This window comes from Tetrao urogallus (genome assembly GCF_951394365.1).
Source record: "Tetrao urogallus genome assembly, chromosome: Z".
NCBI classification, from domain to species: Eukaryota; Metazoa; Chordata; class Aves; order Galliformes; family Phasianidae; genus Tetrao; species Tetrao urogallus.
The window spans coordinates 74,205,494-74,228,566 of NC_136816.1; the positions used below are offsets into that span (position 1 = coordinate 74,205,494).

The 23,073-nt window shown below is 46.7% G+C and overlaps 1 protein-coding gene across 2 annotated transcripts in view; it reads right to left on the reverse strand.

The window, feature by feature from the left end:
• Nucleotides 1-1,979: 1,979 nt before the first annotated feature.
• Nucleotides 1,980-23,073, reverse strand: part of DYM (dymeclin) — a gene marked incomplete at both ends in the record, with an annotated part of 140,425 nt that continues 119,331 nt past the window's right edge. For both annotated transcript variants that reach the window (XM_079548570.1, XM_079548569.1), the window contains one exon: nt 1,980-2,129. In XM_079548570.1, coding sequence (XP_079404696.1) covers nt 1,980-2,129 — 150 coding nt within the window. The remainder of the gene's footprint in view (nt 2,130-23,073) is intronic.

The following is a 23,073-nucleotide window of genomic DNA, read 5'->3' on the forward strand; positions in this document are numbered from 1 at the left end:
GAGGTGATCTGAAAGAAAGAGCGTTCATGGTGTGGGGACACTGCCAGCCCCACGTAGCACTCAGCCCTTGGAGGAGCCACTGGGATTTCAGCACAGATCTGGGTCTGGCTCTGCTGCTCCGCCCTGGGAGCAGATCTCCATCTCTTCCAAAGCAACCAGGTCTGGGAGCAGCGTGTGTCCATTACCACAGAAGGAAATGACACGATCAGAACAAACCTGCTGAACTTCGGTCCAACGGCGTCAGAACAGGAAGGCAGAAGAAATAATTTATGGTGCTCCTCCAGCAGCTGGTTGGACCTATTCTTTTCACCATAAAAAGCCCTTTCCAAGAAAATCGGGTACTCTGCAGCTTGGCACCAAGCACCTACTTGCTCCAGATGCTGCTGGAGGTGGAGAGGGTTCATTCACCTCCGGTTGGATGAAGACCATCCCAAAAGATACGCAGTTTCAAGCTGCATCTGCACAGCTCTTCTGACCCACAAATGCTCTTAGACCTCATAAAAAGGCAAAAATCAAGAATTGCTACAACAACCAAGAAGAGTCGTCCCCCTTTGACTTTTGTTCAAAGGTAAAACAGCCAAACCAAACCAAACCAAACTCAAAACACAGTGTAAACATCTGCAGCTCAGTTTATTTCCCATGTTTTCCCATTTTGTTTCCCATATTCTCATGTTCATTCATTTCCCCTATTTTCCAAAGAAAAAAGACCATGTCCTGTCCTACCGTTGCTCCACCTCCAATGCTCTTGTCATGCTCTTGTTGTGTATGTCTCTCTGTAAGTTATACTTAAATACATATGGAATGCTTTTAATATTTTTTTTTAAGTCACTGCTTCGTTTGTGTAGGACCCAAACAGACTCCCACCTTGAAATGAACAGACAAATGGAGCAACTCCAGCATCTCCTTCAGAAAAAAAACGAAAAAAGCAATGACAAAATGAAAAAAGGTGCAAGGAATTTTTTATTTAGAGCCACTCAGGACTGCCTGGAAGTCAGTGCATCCCCTCGTGCAGAACATGCTGGAGCAGGAGCTGCCAGGGACCTCCCTTGTATATCCCCACTGTGTGAAATGGGAGGTTCCCTGGAGACCAGGTCAACCCATGTCTCTCATCCAGTTGCAGAGCCAGGGACATCGGGAAAGAGCACTTGAACACAACAGAAGGAAGCATTCTACATTCAGATCAATTAATACTTCTGCCATAAACCTTTAACAGCCAACAGGGAATTTCAACACAGAACTTGGCCAGGGATCCCCACCCCACACCGTCACACACTTTTACAGGACATCGCTCTATTTTACAATCTTACCACTATTTTCTTTGGAGATTTTTTTTTTTTTTCCCCCCACACTTTCAGTTTCCAGCAACAACCTTTGCACAGAAGATCTGTGAAGGACTGGCTCTGCAAGCTGGTGCTCCTAGCCCCTCTGTGTGCCAGCCAAACACAAAGACTCGCTCCAGAAAACCCTCCCACAAACATTTTGACATCTAAATCAAGTGCTTTGAGTCTGCCTGGGAGCTAACTGGATTAACATGCTGCTTGGGTGGCACCAGAGGAAGGACAGCAGCCATGCCAGTGACACTGAAACAAAGGGCTGGGAATGAGAGTGTGGGGTTGGGCAATGAGTGACCCACAGCAGAACCCAACGGACCAGAAGCTTGACCCAAAGAAATGAAAATCCAAATGCTGCCCAAATCCAAGTTCTCAGTCTCTTTCCTCACTTAAAAGAGCAATCGGCGGTGTTGGTAGTAACTTCATACCCCATGTGTAAGGCCTCGTGTTCATCAGACAAGCTCTGGTTACAGGACAGTAAATACAAGGCTGCATACATGTTCCTCGCCCCAGGTGTCGGTGTGTGACAGCCAGAAACACAGCTGTGGGCCGGAGATGGGCAGCGAGGGCTGGGTCAGAGGGTGTGCACTGGAAGGGGTCATGGATTCACGTGGTGCAGTTTTGGTTTCAGTTCTGGTCTGACCTCTTTCAGCCAGAGTCCATGGTGAAGAGCTGGATGTCGCGTGGGTTCCAGTAGAGTGCCACGGCCGCGTTGTACACCAGGGACCAGACGTAGGGGATGAAGAACTCCTCGGGCTGCTCCTCCTCCACGTACTTGAACTTCAGCTCAGGGAACTTCTGCAAGAGAAAGGAAACGCTGTTTGCAACCATGCAGCCCAAAAAAAACAGAGCAAAGGGGAAAATAAAGGAAGGAACCGAACCACCGGAGCTGAAGGAAAATATTTACCATGAGGCATAAAGAGATCATTTATAATTTCTTCTTGGAACTGAATGCCACACAGGCACATTGTGCTCAGCCCTTCTCCTGAGGCTCACGTTTGGTCTCTGCTAACAAAACTGGGTGCATCCTTTAGGTGACAAAGGAGTCCTACACAAAAATGTCATTGAATGCTCCCCAACTGGACTGCACCACGCATCAGTTCATCCCACTGGTCCTGTGCACACACCTTAATGTCCGTGCATGCAGACAGCTCCCCTTCCTGACAACACATGCAATATCCTTTCCACAGGACTTTAAGGAAAGAGCTTTCAGAGTTATCACACATCAGATGTGTCAGTCTGTCCCAATTGGAAAGCGATGCTGCAGCCTCAGCTCCCCCAGTTTTCTCTGGTTTGTTGCCTCCCAAAGGCCTGCACACACAGAGGTGGTTCCTTGCAAAGCCCTCCAAGATCCCTGACCTCAACCCACCCCACCAAGCCCACTGACACATCCCCAGGTGCCACATCTCCATGGTTCCCAAACGCCTTCAGGGATGGGGACTTCACCACTCCCAGGGCATCCCGTGCCAGCATCTCACCAGCCTTTCAGAGAAAGAATTCCTTGCAATATCCAACCTGAGATTGCTGAGCTTATTTTAGCACGCACTGCTCAATCATCCACTCTGCTTCTGAACGTTGCCCACACCAAGAGCCTCAGATAAAGCCACACTGCAATGCTCCTGGGGGTAAGATAAAGCATACCTGTTTCATTATTTATTCGGCTGTGGCTGAGACTAAAAGACTAAAACTCCATGGCACAACACGACCAGAACAAGCACAGCAATGGCCAGAAAGCCTCTGCCCGTGAATAATGGAGAGATGCCCCATCAGCTTTCTGAGCAGCTTTGTGCTGGGGGATCTTCTGTCTGGAACAGCTCCTTTGAAGGAGTACTACTTGGCCACTTGGCTTTCGTGTTTGTTTATCTAACTCTGTGTTCTTGGGAATCTCAAAAACATGGAAACATCTCCACTCTCCCTGTGTGGCTGCTGTTATTACAGTTTGGTGCAGATCCCAAACACAGAGGGACACCAAAGCTGCTATCTGCACTGAGCTGCACTTGTTGGACCCCATGGTCTCCAGAGGTTTCTCCCAGCCCCCTCAATTCTGCTCCATGGGGAAGGCAGCTCTACAGAAAGCTTGTTTATAGGATCACAGCGTACCCTGAGCTGGAAGGGAGCCATCATCAAGTCCAGCCCCTGGTTCCACTCAACGAAAGGCTGGGTGACAACATGATCATCACAACATGAAGATGCCATCATCTTGCTAAGGACATCAGCGTCACTTTGCAGAGTGCTGCGTGCCAATGGGAGGGCTTGGCTCTGGACACTGTGTGGCTGTCACCCCTGGTGCGGCCTTCAGAGCACAGTAGGAGCTCATCCTTCCAACAGCGAAGTAGGGAGGAAGCACTCTTTGTTTCCAGCACTCCTTCCTCTGTTGAAGGACCCGAGGCTGTTCAAAGACAGCAGTGTCAGTGACTGCTGCATCCAGCTCCTGGTGAGCTCAGACCTCGAAGGCGTATCAGTAGCTGTCATTTCCTATGCCAGACATGAAGTCTGTGGTACAGCAGCCCTCCCACAGTCCTTCTGTGCACCATTTTCTACCATCTCAGTCCGCAGATTGGTTTGCCCAGCTTTCTAACCCACCACATCACCATGTTCCCCCACTTTCAGGTATTCCTGCTCCCACACTCACCCCCAGCTCTCAGTTTCCCATCTCCTGGTCTTCCCTCTTCCCCAGCCCCATTCCTCTGTCTTCACAGCCTCTCTTCAGTGTATCTCCATTTTGCATTTGCCCATGTTTACTTTTTCTTCTTCATCAGCCTCATGTTTCATTGCCATTCCCCATCTCAGCCCTTCTCAGCTCCCAGTGCCCAGCCTACCACCCCCTCCCACCATCCCAGCCCTCTCAAGATGCCATGATTTGTGCACCTAGGGACACAGTGGGGATGACTTAGGGTTGGATTTGAGGATCTTAGAGGTCTTTTCCAACCTTAATGGTTCTTTGATTCTTTGGGCAGGTTAAGCCTCAATCCAAATCTCATGGACATCTATTTTATAAATGATACTCTGCTCTGCTTATATCCTCACTGTAACCTTCCCCACTTCCCTCCTGATGCTTCCTGGCTTGTGGTCAGTGCAGACAGGAACACGCTCAGCTCAGTGTTGCTTCAGCAAAACGAATGGTGAAACCTCATGGTGAAACCACTGCGACGTTTCCCAGCAGAGCAGAGCCCTCGCACCGCTGTCACTCCTCACCCCAGCAGTGGCTGCATGCAGCTGTCCTTCTGGGACGGAGGGGAAAAAGTGATTGAAGATGCAGATGTAAAGAAAGGAGCTTTTTTTTACCTTCAGGACCACAGATTACAGCAACTAGGTTTTGTAGATACCCATGACACCAATCTGGGACCACTCTGAACTCAGAATCGCTCAGCTCTCACTATATTGTGAATCCTCCGCATGAAACAAATCAGGCAGAATTCCAGTTTTCAAGCAAGAACAATCAGCCATTGATTGTATTATTAAGTTTTCCTTCAGCCTCATCAGTGTTGTCATCTACTGCGCTTGTATACCACAGCAATTTAATGATCAATTTCAGATTAAAGGCTGTACCTCTGCAATCAGTCTGGCTCTCCCACACTCGCCACATGCCTTGAGCAGCTTTATCTCAAGAATGGAGACAAGGATAATGGGAGTGTAGACAAGGACAGTGGAAAGGCAGATGAGGCTAAGAAGAATGCAGACCAGGATAGTGAGGTTTTTAAGGAGAGAGATACATGAAGTGACACTAGTCAAGACCTTGCTCTACAGACTGGTGACCCTGCCGATGTCAGGAGGATTGAAACTAGATGATCTTTGAGGTCCTTTTCAACCCAGGCCATTTTACAATTCTATGACACTAAATCCATGTTTTAGGAGAGCTGTGAGACAACAAGGTCATGGGAGGCTCAGAGCACTTCCAGGGAGGATTTTATCATCAAGGATCACTGCTAACAAAACTCTCCAAGCGGCAAACCAAAGCTGCTTTGCTGTTATCGTGTACAACTTGATCAAGCTGGATATGAGGAAAAATGACTTCTCAGGAAGAGCAGTGGTGCAGTGGCATAGCTGCCCAGGGCAATGGTGGGGTCCCCAAACCTGGAGGTGATCAAGAACTGTGGAGATGTGGCACTTGGGAATGTGAGCAGCGGGCACGGGGAGATGACGTGGCGCTTGGGGATCTTCTCCAACCTTAATGATTCTATGATTTAATTCTGGAAGGATGTCTGTTCCTTACCTGGTGACACCCAAAGGAACCTGATCTGCAGCACGTTCTGACAAGAAGGACCACACCATAGTCTCTTAAATGGCAGTCCTAATAGCAGGGGAGAAGTCTGGGCATGGAAACATCACAGCCCCACCGCTCAGCTGGACATCAGCCACGGTGCAGAAAGATGCACGCGTTCTTTGCCACCTTCCTCCTTGCCAATGTTTCTGAGCCGAGTGCCTGAAATCAACGGGTCCAGCAGAACACTGCCTGCATTTCTACCCAGCCGTTACCAGAGGAGTGCCAACCCTGGGCACTTTGAACCCCATCAACCCAAGGCATCACGCGTCAGAGCTGGAGGGAACGTCCCAGTTGGATCTGTGTCATTTACACACAGACAGCACATCTCGGCTCCGGTCAATCCGCCCACCGCAGAGCCCTATCGTGTTTGCTGCTGGCAGACAAAGCAGAAGTCAGATTTCGTGGTCAGGACAAACGAGACAGCTGAGAGCACTGCAGACAGCCTGCGCCGTCAATCACGCGATTCGATGAAAAACCACAGGAAGTCCAACCAGCAGATGCAGTGCTGAACTGCAGTGACTCCGCCACCACAAAAAGCTCAACACCTTTTTTTTTTTCTTTTTCTTTCTTTCTTCTTCTTTTCTGCAGTTAAAGATGATGAAGATAGCATCAGGGCCAGGCAACAGCATGGCAAACAAAATGGCACGGCTCCATGCGGCTCCAAGGCATTCGAATGGAGTCGTGCATTAACACAAAATAAACCCCTTCACTAATGAACCATCCCAGGGCTGTACCAGGGGTGACCTCTGGTCGGATACCATCAGCAGATGGAGCTGCTTCAAGAGAGGGAATCTGTCTCTGCTTGCTCCATGATGTGGATATTGAGCTGGATGGGAAGCTAAGCAAAGCAATGGGGTGGAAAAGCAAGAAATCCAAGAACTATGAACACAAGACTGGAGAATCCTCTTCTCCTTATGTGCTTGCTTATGATTTGTGCTTGCTTACTCATTTGTGAGCTGGTGTTTTCAGAAGCATGTCAGTGGTTTAGAAGAAAAGCACCATTTCCAAAGGAGCCTTGCACATTTGAGAGTCAAATCTGCATTCATTTTCAGTGAATCCAAAGCTTCAAAGTCTGTCTGAAAATGGATTTGTGTGTGTTTGATAATCTTAGCAGCAGCCCTGCTTGGCAGCCCAAGGACGTGCTGGGAAATGAATACAGCAGCACTGCCTGCAGCATCAGCAGAACTGGACCTTATCAACAATATCCATAAATTAAAAAAAAAAAAAAAAAAAACAGATACTGATGGAATGGATTTTTGCAATTATTTAATTATTGCAGGGACACATATTCATCTTTTTTTTTTTCTTCCTGTTTTTCTTTGCATTACACTGCTTCTCTTTGACTTGAGAAAGAAAATCAACGTGGAGTTGGTGAAATACCTGCGTACCTGCTTGCTATCTTTGCCTCTATCTCAGGGCTGAGGCACAGACAGCCCTGCAGAAGGTTACAGTGGGGAGACAAAGGAAGCAAACAGGAAATGTGCCAGACTGAGCAAGAGCCGCACATCTCGCTCAGCAGAGCTGGGGAAGGAATAGGTGTGAACAAGGAGAGGAAAGCAATGGCTCAGAGCATGTCGGGAGGTGACGAGAAGGAAAGAGAAAACTCAAGATGGCAAAAGAGGCTCAAGAAATCCACGCACAGGCTAAATACCCACAGTTTAGTAAATCTCACGAGGTGAAGCGAAAAATGACTTTTTTTCCCAGGGCGTTTCTGAAACTACAGCAGCATAAAGACAAATGCTCAGTCTGAGGGGAGTGAGTGCACCCTCAGTTTGCAAATGACACCAAGCTGGGGGGAAGTGTTGTTCTGCCTGAGGGTAGGCAGGCCATGCAGAAGGACCTGGACTGCTGACTGATGGGCTGAGGCCGACGGGATGAGCTTCAGCAAGACCAAGTGCCGGGTCCTGCACTTTGGTCACAACAGCCCCACGCATCTCTACAGGCGTGGGGCCAAGAGGCTGAAAGGCTGCACAGAGGAGAAAAGCCTGGGGGTGTTGGTCAGCTCTTGGCTGAACGTGGGCCAGCAGGTTGCCTGGGTGGCCGAGAAGGCCAACGGCATCCCAGCTGTATCAGAAATATCCTCAGCTGCTCTCCACAGTACTGTGCTCCAGGGTCTCAATGTCTTTCCTGCAGCAAGGGGCCCCACACTGCACACAGCAGTGAGTTGCAGCCTCACCCGAGCTGAGCATAGGGGATGGTCACCTCCCTGCCCTCTTGGCTGCACTGTTTCTGGCCCTTCTCCTCTGCACAGCCTTCCAGCCTCCCTGCCCCACACTTGTAGCCATGCCTGGGGTTGTTGTGACCGAAGTGCAGGACTTGGCCTCATTGAAGCTCATTCCAATGGCCTGACCACCCTTTGGAGAAGAAAGGCAGAAGCCTTCCACTGAAGGCAGAGCTGAAGAAGGCCAAGCATCCTGCTGGAGGTCTTCCAGCTATCAACAGAAGCCTGCTGGACAAAGCCAGCAGAGAATAACAACTCGTGTATCTGGGTTACAAAGTCTGTTTTTGATCTCTATAGAAAAAATACAGGTCTCTATTCCCATGATCAAACCTTTTATGAACCAAAAATAACACCAGAATTACCAACCAGTATTCCAGTTGTCATGACAGAGACAACCATCTCGTAATTATATTCTGTAGAGCAAATCACATGCTTTTAGCCTAATTGGTATAATGTACTGAAGTCTGCAGGTGAACTTTTCCTTCATTGTTCAAGTTTTAAAAGGGTCTGTGAAACATAGGAACAGTGGAAAGTTCGGAGGAAATAATCCTGCTGAATCACAGAATGGCCTAGGTTGAAAAGGACCTCAAAGATTATATAGTTTCAACCCCCGTGCCAAAGGCAGGGCCACCAACCACTAGACCAGGCTGTCCAGAGCCACATCCAGCCTGGAATAATGGATATATCTGATATGTGTAGCTGTGTACGGAACGGCACGATGGATCTTCTGCACACAGACTCTGGAGTCAATCACACTTTCAATTAAAAGATGGGTTTGGCACTTGGGGACACAGTCAGTGAGCATGGTGGGGATGGGTTGGGGTTGGACTGGGTGGTCTTGGAGGTCTTTTCCATCCTGAACAATTCTGTGTCTATGAAGAACCCAGTTCTTATGCAAAGAAACGAGCACAGTGTTGGGGTACAGCTCCACCAATGGAGGAAATGATTAAGCTTCAAGAATGTGACCCACATTTCTGAGTTTCATCAAAGCACCAGCACTCAGTGTGCTGCACAAGCGACCTGACCTAGGTGCCCTGTCTGGGCAATGCACACTTTCTGATCCAGCTTTTCAACATGCAAACATTCCCATTTGCTCACTCTTCCTCAGGAATCAGGAGGGTTTTTCCTCCTCACCCCTGGGAAAGGAGCAGAACGTTTCTCCTTGTGAAGAACCAGCAGCCACTCATGCAGTCTCCAGCGCTGATTTCCCTCCTGCTGCTTGCCAGGCTCCCAGATGGCACTGAAGCATGCTGACAGCAAAATGCACTGATTTCATAGCTAAAGGATTTTCCTTGTGGAAGCGACCTACAGGAGCTTTCCACTGCCCTACTGCAGTTTTGGGAATGCACAGTTCACACGTGAAGGCAGAAGACCAAGAAGTCACAGTATCATTCTCAGCCATCAGCCTCTCTCAACCCACAGTCACAGCTCCTCTGATGCCCCACGTGTTTGTTTGCTCCTTCAGCTCCTCTCCCAGCACAAGAGGTGGCAGCAGGAGAGCGCAGTGATTCACTTTGCATATTTTCCCAGTGATGAGCTCCCCAGCTATGCTTTCACGGGAAATCACTGCAAAGCTGCAGCATCTTCCAAAATAAGCCACCAAGCCAAGAACGTCATTTTGGACATCTGGGACCGAGTTCCTCTGTTATCACTGTGCTCAGCTTTGGCCTTGTGCACTGGGCAGGGACACGCAGCCCCCAGCCACTCTCCCACCCCCTTCTGATGCATTTGCCTGTTGATGCTGACATTTATGATAGGTCTGCCGGTGCAGAGGGCTCGTTTTATGAGGTTTTGTTTTTACATAATAGCAACCATAGAGCTGACGTCCCTCCCAACCAAACATCCTTTCCCCAGTGCACACTGTGAGTGCTGGTAGGGGAGAGGCTCAAAGGAAGAGCTCCTTTTGCTTTAGGGCATTTCAATCAGAGAGAGCCAGAGCTGTAAATATTTCAAAATGTCAATTACTCCAGACCGGGGGCAGACTCACTGCCACCAGCTGTTAGGTCAACCTCAGTGTATGCTTCTTCCCAAAGGCATTTTCAGGCTGTGACAGCATATTGTGGTCAGCTATTGGAAACGAGCCCTCATCAATGCCAAAAGAAAGCAGTTTGTAGAAGAGAATGATAACTAATGAGCAAGGGTTCAGGTTATTCCATGGTGGAGGACATCTCGGTCTTGCAGCTGGGCAACAACCACTTGTCATCTGGATGGCTGAGTAAAGTGGGTCAGGAGTTGAGCATGTGCCAAAACGGATCAGCATGCTTAGTGTCATCCTATAGAACTGTACAGCCTCCAGGATGCAGCACTTTCCTATGAGATGAAACCTTACCTATAAGAAAGCAGTACTTTCCTATAGTGAACCCTTTCTTTTTAAAGCAAACAATCACCTAAATCTGAGAAAGGGCTCAAGTGCTCTCCCACTCCTTTAACAACGCATGAAAATCACTTTGGTTTTTTACTGTTTCACTATGCTTTGAATACAGTATTTCAATGTCTCCCTGCCTTCAATGAGCTGAACTGAATTCAGAGCTCCCATTAGCAAAAGATTGTCCTTAAGACACAAAGAAAATAGTTCCAGAGACTCTCCTTTTAACACGTGCTTGTCAATGCCATTGCACCCCTTTGCTATCCACTGTATCTGCCCCTCTCCACTCTGTGCATTCAGGTCCAAGTTGGGTGCCCCAGTGACAGCAATCAGCCTTTGCTGCTCTTCCAGAGCCTGTCAAAACCCAATGGGAAAGAGAAGAGGAATTCCAATGTAATTCTGCTGGCATACTGCACATACGCAGTGTGCATTAACAGTGCTGGGAAATTCTCTCATCCCACTGTGGTGCTGGCTGCCCTCAATCCACAGGTTGTTTTGCTCCTGTCATGGAGGCATTCCCAGGATCCAGCCTTGGCCTTGGAGCACCCACTCTTCTCAGGGCAGCACTACCAGGGCCACTCTGCTCTCTGAGTAAAGAATTTCTCCTTCACATCTAACCTAAACCTCCCCTCTTTAAGTGCAAAGCCATTCTTTGTCCCATCATTATGTACCCGTGTAAAGAAGAGTACAGTGGGTTCATCAGGGTAATGAGTCAGAAAAAGAAACATGGTCAAGATCAGCCTTTATTTGTGAACTCAACAATCACAAACACAACCTAAATCCATGAGGATTCAAGATTTAATGCAACCAACCTCACACTGTAGTACAACAACCATACAGCTACAGAAAAACTGTGCTGTCCCAAGCCATGCTACTTCCAACAGCAGAGCCCTCTGTAGGGATGTGGATTCTAGAATCTAGAAGGTTGGAAAAGACATCCAAGATCCCCATGTCCAACCTCAACCCACTCCACCATGTCCCTAAACAGAATCACAGCATCGTGAAGGTAGGAGAAGATCTCCAAGATCTCCAAGCCCAACCCCAAGTCACCCAAGCATGCCCACATGTTCCCATGTGCCTCATCCCCACAGTTCTGGAACATGCCCATGTACAGGGACCCCCCCTGCTCCCTCCCAGCAGCCTGTGCCAATGCATCACTGCTCTTTCAGACTTTCAGACAAGAAATATATAACCTAATACCCAATCTTAATATACATATGAGAAATCCCCTGCATAGAAGCAATGCAACTTGTACCAAAGGCTGTGACAAAATTCAGCTCCTTATGAGATGCAGTTGAGGCAGCCATCAGCTGACAAAGTACATTTCTTCCTTATTCTCACTTCTCGGAGTAGTTGCTGTAAATATTCAAGACATTTCTCTAATTTATGCATTTAATTAGAAGATATCTGCAATATTTCTGCTGTTTACATTTAACTCAACACTGCGGTGAAAGCTGTAATTTGTCTGGGATTTATATTCTGTACTCAAATTTATTTTGATTCCTTGACTTCAACATACACGGAAGTAAGAATGTGTCAAATCATGTAAATGGAAAAGATTATCTTCCATTATCTGCATCATCTGTCAGCCAGGGCAGAAATCTGAGGACTGTTCTTCTCAATCTGTCAAATGTTACAGAAACTTAAATTAAAAGACTCAATCAGAAGAGACAGCTGAACCCTGCAAGTGGGTGAGCAATAGGAGAGGTGGAATTGGGATCTGGCTACACGATTATGTTGTCTCTTCCCCCTGTCTCGTATTCAGTCGTCCGCAGATCTTCAAGTCTTGCAGCTTTCTTGGATAAAATTTTAGAAATTTACTTCCATCACATTATCCTACATACACATAGGATAGGATATACTCCTTAATCAGGATGACAAGAACGGGTTTGGCACTGAAGAAAACAGAAAGTTGATTTTCCCTAGTGCAATTTTTCCCTTTCTCACTCTCTGTCTGGTGCTGCGGCTCTTCAGCAGGAAACGAACGCATATTGGAAATAGCTCCCAAAGAAGGAGAAAAAAAACTGCCAGAGCATTTCAGTGACAGTTCTGTTTGCTTTGACCGAAATTGCGATATATTTGGGAAAGAAGCATCATGCACACGCAGTGCATTTGGCAGTGGACTTTTTGTTTTCCCTGCAGGACATGCAACTGAGGGAGGAGGGCTGCACAACACATGCTGAGCAGACTGAGACATGGAGAAAAATGTAACAAAAACACAAAATACATAGGATGGCTTTCTGAAAGAGGACAGAAACATGAGAAACTGCTTGCCCAGCCTCTCACTTCCTCTGTATGTCGTACTTCTAACTCTAGTGGCAGCATCTTCAAACCAATGGCTCAGCCAACCACCCAATGTAATGCAGCAACAACAGACAGAAGCTGGTTGCTCTGTGCCCCTGCATGAGCTCATCCTCCCTGCGAAGGAGAAGAACCACCTTATCTCTGTATATACCATGAAAAAAACTCATGGAATATTTACCTCCAAATTGCACAGATAAATCAGTGTCAAAGTAGATGCACTGCACAGTAGGTGAAGCACAGGCAGTGCAGCTCAACAACTCTCACTGAAAAAAATCTGTAGCTCTGAAAAAAGATTCTGTAGCTCCAGTCACTTCCAGTCCTACTGGATGCAACAAAAGGCTTGGACTGGACTTCAGCTGTGCACGCAGAGATACTTCTCTCCTTGGTTATGCATGCTCTTGGTGATGGGGTTTGTGTGTCACCTTCTGATCCTTCTCCTCCCCAAAGCGTGCAGAGCATTCAATATCAGCCCCACATTTCTCAGCATAGTAATGCCTTGTCCTGATGCCCCCACATCAGGAGGGCAGGAAGGACAATATCCCTCACCCAGGTAATAGGAAAATGCCATCGTTTACCTCTCTCTCCTATCTCCCACCCAAAAACACTCCCAGCAGGGCTGAGTCCAGCTCATCCTTGCGACCATTCCTAAGAACTGTTTAGAACATCTTTTACAGATGAAATTCAGAGCTACCAGCAAGCTTCTGGTTCACGGAAGGAGAAAATTACTGCAATGCACTTTCCCCAAGTCAGGATACAGAAATATCTTTCTGCTCCCTGCAGGATGCCCAAAGAATTGCATATTGCATCTTAAAGATCTACATATAGAAAAGATGCTAACTATAATATTAGCAAATGCAGAGTAACGAATCCTATGCTCCAATTAATGTTCCTCTTCCCCAAGGTTCTTGTTGCACAGCTCTTTTCCCTATTTTTGTTGTTGTTGTTACTGTGGATTTTAGTCCCAGACAGGAATAAACAGCAGTGCTCAAATGATGCCTCTCCACCCCCTGCTTTGCTCCTGCTCACATTCAAAGGCATTCTTCACTTTACGACATTCATAGTTTCCTGGGTCAGAAAGAATCAAAAAAAGCCAACAAAACCCAACCACCAAACACTACTGACTGCTGTTCCAGGACACTGTTCCATCTCCTACAGCCTCTGCATGTAACTGCACGATTTCTCATCTGTTGCCTTAATGGGAAGCAGTTAATTACAATGCACAAGCTGCCACAGGCAGGGCTGAAACATCCATCAGCTCGGCTACAGCTGCAGCTACAGCTCTGCATAGAGTGTGTGGACTGAAACCAGGAGAGTGCCATGTTCACACAGTACCAGGAGAAACACACTGGGGAACAGGCAGAAAATCACTGTGCTGCTGATTTCCCAGCTCCTAGGATGGTTTAACATCCATTTTATGTTGCTCTTGGTTTGAAGGATTTGCCCGTATCCCTACTAATATACATTTCTCTGCTGTGTAGAGAGGACCTTATCATCATTTCAGTCTGGATGTTAGGAACAATTTATTCTCCCAAGAGCAGTGATGCATTGGCAAAGGCTGCACGGGGGTAGGGGTGGGGGTGGAATCCCTGTCCACAGAGGTGTTTCAGAACCATGGAGATTTGGCACTTGGGGACGTGGCCAGTGGGCAAGGTGGTACGAGCTGGATCTAGGAGGTCTTTTCCAACTTCGGTGATTCTATGATCTGAACGTTTGGTTAGGCCTCAAAGATGGGTTTGGACAACCAAACTCCAGCCTGAGTGCTGTGTAAGGCTGACCAGCACAGTGCTGCTATTGACCATCTCTTCTGCAGCAGTTCTGTAACTCCAGAACAAGGTGATTTCACTCCAGTCTAATTGCTCTGTTTTGCGAGGAAAGCAATTACTCTGGAATGAAGTGACTGAACCCAGAATGCAGCTTCCAGAAGGCAAATGGAAGAGGTTTTGGGGTGGAGGGGACAGACTGATCCTCCCTGTAAATATCGGTCTCCATGCAGACAGCAGTTGGGAATAGGAGTGTCCTGTGCTAGTCCACACTGCGTCTTCCTCTTGGCCAATGCTCCTCATTCCTGAGCTGCACAATCACTGCTCTGCTCCAGCACCTCCCAGGATACCTCGTGTTGTGCACTGCCCAGTTCTCCTTGACAATCTTTGCTGCTCTGGATTCCAGTGAGATACACTAAGGCCCCAGCAAGATGGAAAGGAGGCAATCAAAATATGTAAAATGTTGGGTAAAACAAAAATAAATCAGCTACCATAGTGCTGACAGCCACGAACATCTTACCAGTGCTACTGAAAACCTTGCATGTGATGATTTCCTATATTATATTTGCATTTAAATTGCTGCGATTAGCTGGTATCCTAAATTAGTCTGTTTCCAGCCACTCATTCCTAAGAATCATCACATCATTAAGGTAGCAAAAGACCTTTAAGATCACCAAGTCCAGACCCAAGTCCGTGCCCACAGACCACATCCCCAAGTGCCACATCTTGTTGGCACAAACAAAAATGAAGATCCTGTGCAAGGGCTGAAGAAAGGAACTCCATTCAACTGGATCCTGGAAACCGTGGTGGTTTTGGGACTCTGACAGGTTGGCTGGTGTTTCCACATGTAAAGCAAGAGTGCATTTGTGTTGGTGGCCATGGATGCCACTCTTCAGTCCTGACTAAAAAGGACAGAGAGCTCTGATAGCACTGCAACAATTCTATGTACAGAATCCTTACATGAGAAATGATGAAATGAAATCAAGCTGCACTACTTGCCACTGCTGTCAATAGTGCAGCAGCCACCTCCAGACATAATAATGACCAGTTGTGCACCATGCTTTACCTCTTGGCTTGTTAATTCATAAGCAGGAGGCGACATACATTGATTTTATTAGGACACAACGGAAGGTTACAATAGCCATGTCCCACTGCAATGCATCACTGCAGGGATTCAGGTGATACAGGAACAGCCACTGCATTTAAATCACTTTGCATTTAAAAATCCTGAAAGCGACTTACAGCTTTCAAATGTGACTTTTGAAACTGGCTGAAAACTGGAAGGTTTAAGGGCAACAACAGAGGAGCTGGGAAGCAGCAGCTGGGTGACCCAACGAGCACAAGATGGGACTTCTAAATAAATTATCCCTTCCACTGCCCTAGTGCTGCATTCACAGGGGGAGAAACTGCAACAGCAATTTGCAGAAATGCTCACAGGTCAGAAGGAAGCTGGCTGCACCTTAGCAAGAGCAACGAGGCAGCCAACGAGCAGAAAGGGTTAACTGCTCTGCCTGCTCTGATGGTGGGAACAGCCCCGATTTCCTCATGAGGTTTGGCAGCCAGAGACACCCTGCAACCAACTTCCTTTCCTGATCAAGGCACAGACCCCGTCCATGGGGGAAAGTCAGCCAGAGGTTTGGGATCTGCCAGGTGCTCAGCCATTAACATCAGTGTCAGAACTGACTGCAAAGTGACAAACGTGCTTCAGTGCATCTCAGCTGTGGTTTTCTGCTACATCCACATGCCATCCTTTAACACAAAGCTAAGGTGGGTGTTTGCATGCTGTTATATCAATTACAAATTGATTCACAGCTCCAGCACTTTTACGGGGAATTCAAGCAGCTCGACGCACAGAGAAGAGGAACTTCTAAAAGTTTCAAGTTGGAGCTTGTAAAAAAAAAAAAACAACACTGCCATTCTGATGGCCCCTGAAGGGAAGATAAAAGAGAAAAACAGCTCAAATAATAACTGCAGGACCCTCATTACAACAGTCCTGGGTGTCTGTTCAAGCAGCTGCAGGCTGATAACAGCGGTGTCTGCAATAGATTAGTGACAGCAGCACTAACATATCATGGTAACAGGGAGAAAGCACCCTTCGTGCTTAAGACACAGACTGACAAGCAGGAGCTGAAAGCATTGAAAAATCACAATCTTTACGCATGCTATCTGCCCACGTCTGTAAGCAAGGTGCATGGCCTTGGAAGAACCGCAGGGCTCCAGGCACACCAAGGTCTGAGATGTGAGCAAACAAACCCCAGGAGCCCGTGTTTTGATCATGGTATTTACTGCAAATTACAGACACAGCATGAGAGAAGCAACGACAAAACCTGAAGGGGACATGAAGAGCAGCACTTGCACTTTCGGAGCATTTTCATAGCAACAGTACCACCACCTTGGAAAGTATGATCATGGAATCATGAAAGTTGGAAAAGTCCTTCAAGATCTCCAGACCCAAATCAGCCCATCCCTACCATGCCCACCTACCACATCCCCATGTGTCACATCTCTGTGGTTCCTGTACCCCTCCAGGGATGGGGACTCCCCCTCCACCCTGTGCCACTCTGTGTGAGATACATACGAGGAATTATTCTCTGAGTAGCTGACATTTTATCAGCTGTTTCAAGAAGGGAGCTGGATGGACCTGGTGGGGGCAACCAATCCTTCAGGCCCACCAGTGACCTGCCAACAGCACTTACTGCCATCTCTTCTGCTCCTTCAGCTCTTCTTTTAGTCCGCTTCAGCCACTAAAAATAGCAGCATGAGACTGGAGAAAGGAGGGGGACGGAGAAAAGAGAGCACAGCCCTTCTACCCACCTGATAATCACCAATCAATACGAGCCTCAGTGCTCCCCTCCATCAGATACACAAGCTGTAGGCACCTGTCTGCGCTCACAGCACACTTGGTGGCATCTCACCAGCACAAAGATGAGACTTGAAACCTCAGGACCACTGAAGCCAAAAGGAAAAACCCCCAGTGACCCTGCTCTTTTTCTCATGGATCTCTGAGGCGTTGGGATATGGCAAGGAATGGGGATGAGGAAGAAACCAAGGTTGAACTGTTCCATTTAATCTCAATCTGTAAAGAAAGGTAAAAATCTGCAGTGCTCTCTTGGAGTCGAAAGCACAATGACAGTTTTCTGTTGGAAGAGATTTTGGCTCGTTTACAGCAAGAAGCTGGTACTACATGAGAAACACTTAAAAAATCAGAGATCCAAGACCATATTTTCATCTGCAGTGATGTTTGCATTACTCTTCAATGGGGAGGTGTCAGAAAAGCATTAGTACGTTTCTAGCTGCGCACCAGGCAGACAGGCACAATAAAATAGCTGTTTTTTAACTTGTTCTCATCAACAATGCCAAAGTTACTGCTTGTTTTTCTCCACCCCCATGAAAGAATTTATAACCACTGCAGTAAGCCGAAGTTGCTTCAAGTTAAAAAAAGCTGGGTTTAAATCCAGCACTGATGGAGAGCTGCTGTGTAAAAGCAAAGTGACTTTCTTTGGGTTCTCAGAAGAATTTCTATTTGAAAATCGGAGTGGTGGGGATTTTTGGTCCCTTCCTCTTAATGCTATAATTTAAAATTGTGATACTGCATAATTCTCATGTTCAGAAGGTACTTGGGGAGAGGTGGGAGCACATCCCCTTGTGAGCAGCCCTGAGAGTAACACACAAACACAGGACCAGTGACAGAGCTGGCGAAATCTCTTTGGAAGTGCCAAGCAGAGGTTGTGAATGCCATGGTGCACACTGCTGGTGTCAGACCACACAGTATCCAAACCAACCTTGTACTGAGCTGTAATCACGTCCTTACGTCATAGAGGACTTGGCTGACATCTCAGCAAAGAAAACCAAATCTCAATGTGTGTGACATCCCAAATCCAAGCAAACACCCCTGCAATGGCACCTGAATGAAGGGTTCTGATTCATTTTTATTTAAAAAAATTAAAACCAACTTGTAAAAATAAATAAATGCGCTTCATAAGTGAATCACCAACACTAACAGACCATGCCAAGAACTCAAATATGTCGACTACAGCTGTATGACATTCCATGGCTGTTCATGAATGGAAGAACATGGAACTGAAGAACAAGGAAATGAAACTGGATTTCATTTCAAAGGACTGTGGTATAGTTCATTTCACTTTCCTTAAAGCTTAAAGAGTTAACAGATTTCTTCTATCTTACGTGAGGGGCACTTCTGCAGTTCTGTTAGCACTCTATCCCTGGAGATGTTCAAGAACTACGGAGAGGTGGAACTTCAGGATGTGGTCAGTGGGCATGGTGGGGGTGAGTTGGGGTTGGGCCTGGGGAGCTGGGAGGACTTGTCCAACCTCAATCATTCTATGATCGTATTTTATGCTTTGAATTGACTGTGACATTTATTTCTGCACCCCCAAACTGGTGTGCTCTGGTTCCCCTCTGGGATTACAGACCCTGGCTGCTGTGCTATCTTTCTTCTCAAAGTTTCTACGAAATGCACAACCAAAATTCCCATATGCTGAACGATGTCAGCATGCACCAAACTTTAATCACTATAATAAACACAATTTTCATTTATATTTTTCCGTATAAGTTAGATCTTGCCTACACACAGGCTTGCACCATTTAATTACAGAGATTTAAACAATATAAACCCTTTCCTGGATGTACTCATTACAAAGCTAAGTTCCAACTCATTCTCAACAAGCTCAGCAGCTGGGCTTACACAAATAGGAGAGCACCTGCACCACAGCTTGCCCATTCAGACAGACAGGTCATTAATCCCCACCTAAAATCAGCCAGAGCCAGCTGAGTGCTGACAGCTTCACCAGTTATTTTCTGACCACAAGTCCCAGGAAAACGTTCTAGATCTTTTTTTCCTGGAATCTTAGGATCACAGAACCACTAAAGTTGGAAAAGACCACTCAGATCATCCAGCCCAACTATCAACCCACCCCCACCATGCTTGCTCATCATGTCCCCAAGATTCTATGATTCTATCAGTGGGCACGGTAGGGATGAGTTGGCTTTACACTTGGTGATGATCTTATTGATCTTTACCAACCTTAACGATTCTATGATTCTGCCACTCTGAAGCAAGCATCAAGAAACACTCACTGGGCACCAAGGACATCAGGACTCTGGAAACAGAACTCCCATGACAATGTACTGATTTTTGCTTGGCGGTGCCATGATGATTAGGGATTTCTTCTCCATGAAACAAACAGAAGTTGAAGGAGTTGGAAGTACAGTGCTAACAGAAAGGCAAACCTATGAGAAAACCTTTGAGCACATAGTGCAAAGCTTGTTCTGCCCAGACTGAAGGCATTTGCCTGTGCTCTTTTTAATTATTCTGTGAAATTTTAATGCTGTGAAAGGAGAATGCACTTCAATATTAGATTTCAAGATTAGGAAGATTAGATTAGAATTCAAGATTAGATTGCCATAGCAGACATGGCAAAAAGTTGTGAGCTGATAGCATGACAGCTGCTAACATCAGGAACACAGAACAGCATGCACAGCTGCGACAGAAGTACCAATGACACAGGAGGCAAGGAAGTGGGTTGGTGGTTGGACTCGATGATCTTGGAGATCTTTTCCAACCTTAACAATTCTGCGATTCTAGGAAGCAGGGAAAAAAAAAAACAAAAGCATCTCAAACTACGTTGATGACCATGAGGGCTCTGATTAAACCGGTACAGCTGGTGGGATGTTCTCTTTTGTGAAAATGTGGCCTTCTGACTGCGATCAGTCCGTGAACCCAAATGTCAGCCTCCAGCCAGCAGCTGGCATTGCAAACAAGCTTTCCCACGTGCTGCAGAAGAGCAGTTATCTGCTGGCTGCTCCCTTGAAACCCCGAGATAACAGGCAGGCTCCAGGCACCGCTGTGCTGCTCTCACGCCGAAAGCGCACACACTGCACCAAAGGGAGGAAAGGCAGCCTGAGAACTTCACAAAATAAAAATAAAGGAGACCAATTTTCACCTATCACTGTGATCTCTAAATTGCCTTTAATAAGCTCTGCAATAAAGCAGGGAGCCTGGGATGCGGCTGCTCATCCGCGAGGAGACAGCCCTATCTCCAAACCACGGCTGCTGCTCTGTCCCAGGCACATCAACTGCATTTATCTCCTCCTACATACCAAAGAGAAACGAGCAGCTCTTGATTTCAGCACCTGCCCTTTATCTCTGTGTTTTTGGAAAAATCTTCTACAAGGCTAATTATCCAGCTTGGACTTTCTGTGCCTTCTGCAGCACAGAGCTAAAAGCTTAAAATAACGTTCATTACATCGTTTGTCTTCCACTGTAGTCGTGTTTGCTCCAGGACTGAAAGGAAAACAGGACTTGCATCCCTCATCTCCCTACAGTTGTTTGCAGACACAGGCCCACATACGTGACCTGCTGCTAACACACATGTCCCTTTTGTCACACAGTGTTTCCCACAGGGAAAGGAGCACTGGGGCATGCTATCGCACTGATAAGCTCCATTATGCAGATTGAGATCATGGTGGTGAGTGCAGTTATTTTTAGGTTACCTTTACTCAGACTCCAGATCTGAATGCACAGAACGCCTCTTGAATGCTCACTTCCTCAACAAAAGCCAAGATAAGCAGCAGGAAAACATTCACTGTATTTATCTGTGCATAAATTGAGTACACATACATGAGAAAAAGTACCATTGTTTGGGTTGCAGAGAAGCAAGGGAGTTAAAACACTGCTACACTGCTTGTTTTTCCAAATGAGGACCTCCAGCACATCCTCCAAAGAGCTTAAGTTGAAGATGGCAATTTCTAGGAAGCAGCAGAATCATAGAATTGTCAAGTTGGAAAAGACCTCTAAGATGACCACAGAGATCACCTAGTCCAATCTAGACTTAGAATCAACCATGTAGAAACACCACTCCTTTAGGGCACCTCAGCACCCAAAGGGAGATGGGGAAGGGCCTGAGAGTATGAGCAATGGAGCGTGAGCAGTGGCCAAGGTCCCTTGGTTTAAGGGGAGGTCTCATGGTGGCCTGCAGCTCCCACACAGCCCTACAGCCCCTCATGGCCCTTCAGCTGCCAGAGCTCATGAAACATCTGTACTCTGCTCTGAGCCACAGGGTTTGAGTCTAGTTAGTGCTGTGTAAAGCCAGGGATTGGACTCAGTGATCCCTGTGGTCACCTTCTAACTTGGAACATTCTGTGATTCTGTGAAAAAGCAACAACGGCCTGAAAATTACTTAATAATTAACTGAAAAGCTGATCCAAAAACTCTCAGGACTAAACTCCATCACTCTGCACTCTGTAAATCCACATGGGTCATGTCAACCCTAATGCAACCCATAATTCCTCCGTACATTCCTGAAGTTGTCTTGATAGCAGCCAGCTCCCTGAATTCACTTCTCTGAGCTAGCCATGCCCAAACCAAAGTCTTTTAGAGAAATGTCCTTCAGTAGGCATCGTTGGTTGGTCCGTGCAGCAAGACAGCCTCCAGCTCACACACGGGAGCTCACTGAGCCCATTGTGCATTGAGCCAATGTGGGTAGGGCTTCTCCACCCATCCAGACATGCCCAGAGTGTCATTACAGACACGAGGATTAAAGCTTTCTCCTCTATTTAGCTGCTGAAATTCCTCGGAGCTGCCAGCACTATTGTGCAACACTATCTTTAGTCTGATCTTACTGTGGTTTTGTCAAGCTTTGGAAGAGCTTCCCCTTGAAACCTCAGAGACTGCAATGGGAAGACCTGAGAAACGGGGAGACTTGGAAGACCCCTACAAGAGAAGGGCAGATGGCACTAAGGCTCACCATGTGATGTCTACAGAGGGGAATTGAGTGCTATTCAATAGCAATGTTATTACAGAGAAAGGGAGTTTGTGCCTCTACAGATTAATGCAGCAGTTACAGATGCAGGTCAGTGTAACCAGCTTTCTTCAGGCAAGAAAGCAACGAATGAAAGACCAAACCATTGGTGCACACAATGTAAACTTGAGGGGATTTCACTCCTGAAACAACACTTCCATAAATTGTGGCCTAACACGAAAGTCCATTCTTCTTTTCTTTTTTTTTTTTCCTAAGCAACAAACTCATTTACTAATGGCTCTGTCAGCAGGTCAGCAGTCACTGTAGTCCCATAACAAAAGAGCTTTCAATTATTTGCACGTATGAAAATGCTGTCACAAAAAAGCAGCCCATTTCTTCCAAAGTAACTCAGCCTGGCCGAGTCACTGCACACACTGCCTCAGGGATGCTGGGAGCTGCAGGAAAGACACCATGCATGCAGCCAGCTGGACAATTCCCACCGGGCGTTTCAGGATTACCAGGGTATAAACTAATTACTGCCATTGCCAGTGGCCACGTGTACTCTGCACTTCTCATCAGATGGCATTTTCCTGAAGTTATCACAAAAAAACAAGGATTGAGAAGACACTCCTGCTCTCTTATCACGGAGTAAGAACAGAAATGGCTCTGCAGAGACCAGGAAGTATTTAAAACATTCTTGGCACAGGGAGAAGCAAACACTGTTGTTTGTGCTAAAAAAAAAAACAAAACAAACAAACAAACAAACAACAAAACACCATATTGCTCCCATTTACTTCCTTACCCACCTGCACAGATTTTTATCACAGCATTTAAGCACCACGCAGCCCATCATGGATTTCAGCCTCACAAAACCCATTAAGGCACTGAATCCCTCCTGGATCTGAGGCTCTCAGAAGACCATGGAGGCTCTGCTCAGGATTACACACAGCTTTATCACTGCGCTGACCACCCTGAACTGATTTCCAGTGGGATGGTTTATCCATAATTCAAGACTGAAGCCCCCAGAATTCATCTGCGTACCATTTTATACAGACCACATGGAGATGT